We start from the raw sequence: 2,125 nt of genomic DNA, 5'->3' as shown, positions 1-2,125 counted from the left end.
TATTTCTTCTTTGAAAGCGTTAAGTGCCATTGTGAATATTTACAGAGGGCCTTTACTGTCCAAGATGTTGCAACATATTGACAGTAGATTCATAAGTTGTTGATCATTAACATTTTGTGTTTTTTATTTACAGAAACTTATTGGAGAAGTGTTTAATATTGTGAGCCAACAGTCTACTGCTCGACCTGGCTGCATTATTGAACTTGATGCAATAACCGACCAAGTAAAAACATGCTTGTGAATTGATGATATTAATATATTTTATCCCAGAGTGTTTTAATGTATATGATATATTTCATTCTCAGAATAATTCTCGTTTGATACTAAATACAGCCAACTTCTGTAGATTCCCGTAGTGAAAATCTAATGATTTAAGAATTATTCTCCAGTTGAATTGTATCTGTAGCTTTGTTTCCTGCTTAAAGGAAATTTGATTTAATTAAGGAAACTGTGACCTTGATCTCGAAATGCTGAGGAAAGGTAGAGTGCAGCTGCATGGAGGCTTGGGTTGGGTTTCTCTTTTTATATTATTACTCATTTGAGCTCAGTAGAGGGTGACCTCAGCTTCAGAATGTTTGCTCTATTAGGCCCCATATTGGGTGTTTTTATGAGGTTTCTTAAGATACAGATGAAACTGGATCAAAATACACATTTACCTTTTAATCACAGCCCTTTGTATAGTCAGTATTTCTCCCTAGCTACTATCTATAAAGAAAGAGAACCATTTTCCCTACAGGGAATTTATAAAACTCATTTTGGCCCTTGGGATAATTATTTCTTTGGGATTATGCTTATGGATTAAGGGGTAGAATTAACATATTCATTGGAAATATAAAAAAAGATTAGTTTGGTGAGGAAGTTACCAATATTCTTAAACAATGAAATGAAGAAAGAGCCAACTATATTTAAAAACAAATATAGAGTTATGTAATAATTTTTCATGGTGCCCAGCACATTCTATTGGGGAAAATGTAATCATTTCCACTAATGTAGAGAAATTAGCACATCAGCTCTTGGTAGCAGAACTGGGGCTGCCACATTGAAATTACTAATGCCTCGTAGGAAATCCATAACATTTTTATCCCCAAGTGCCATGCCTTTCTTCAAAATCAACCTATGGTTTCCTTTTTTTATTCCATAGGGATCTGGAAGAAGAGTTGGCTTCTTTCCCATAGATACCTTAATTTTTAATGGACTAGATGTTAAATTCATCCCTTACTTTAGCCCCTTCTGTACTCTTCAGGATATTAATATAGCACTCTCACCCAGCAATCTTTTTACTTTGTACTTGCTTCAGATTTTTTTCTCTCTGACTTTGGTGGCTATCTTTAACACAAGGGCTGGTAAACTGTAAGCACTGATAAATGACTTAGGCTTATAAATGACAATGTTTAAAACTCATTCTAGGTTTGTTCCCAGTGTGTTGTATGATTTCTATATCCCTGAAGACACTACCCTTCCCTTTTCTTTCATTTGTTCTTTTTCCCTAGGGGAAATGACCTTCTGTACTATGAATGTGAAGAGATTTTATCTTTCTACCTGGAGAGACATAAAAATACTCTAACTTTCGTAGAAATTCTATGGCTCAATTTAATATTATAGTCCTTTTATTTTCTTCTGTGATGTAAGGAGGCTGATTTTCCTTTATTCTCTAAGATTATAGACTATGTATCTAGTACCAAGATAATCATAACTATTTCCCTTTCTTGAAATCTATGGGTCAGCCATCTAATTGTCTTGACACGCTTCCATAATCAGCTTTTGTTTGGATCTAGCCTTTCCTTGAATTTCAGTTCACTTTTAGGGTTCTAAGTTGCCCTTTGTGATAGTCTTTACTCTTCTCTGGATGGTCCAAAAACATGATCATGTAGCATAGCAGGTGACAGTGATGTTTCATCCATCCTTCAAAAGAGAGCCTACTTATCTATGTGTAAAAATAGTTCTCTAGAGATGTGATGTCCCTCTGGCTGTTAAATCTATTAGAGGGATATCTGTTAGTTCTGTAGTAGTCTAGTGTTCCTTGTATAGTTGGCATAGCCCTCCCCAGTTAGTCATGAATCCTGATGCTTTGGACTCAATGTGGTGCAGATCGCTTAACACTTAACTGTTTTTTTAATTTTGTTTT

The 2,125-nt window shown here is 35.0% G+C and overlaps 1 protein-coding gene across 1 annotated transcript in view; it reads left to right on the top strand.

The window, feature by feature from the left end:
* Positions 1-2,125, top strand: part of DMXL2 (Dmx-like 2) — a 181,885-nt gene that overhangs the window by 115,860 nt on the left and 63,900 nt on the right. Inside the window, exon 13 of the mRNA XM_012658020.1 lies at positions 134-223. Coding sequence (XP_012513474.1) covers positions 134-223 — 90 coding nt within the window. The remainder of the gene's footprint in view (positions 1-133; positions 224-2,125) is intronic.

This window comes from Propithecus coquereli, unplaced genomic scaffold (assembly GCF_000956105.1).
Source record: "Propithecus coquereli isolate 6110/MARCELLA unplaced genomic scaffold, Pcoq_1.0 Scaffold57, whole genome shotgun sequence".
NCBI lineage: Eukaryota > Metazoa > Chordata > Mammalia > Primates > Indriidae > Propithecus > Propithecus coquereli.
The sequence above is the reverse complement of the archived record's forward strand: the minus strand, read 5'-3'. Positions and strand labels throughout refer to the sequence as shown.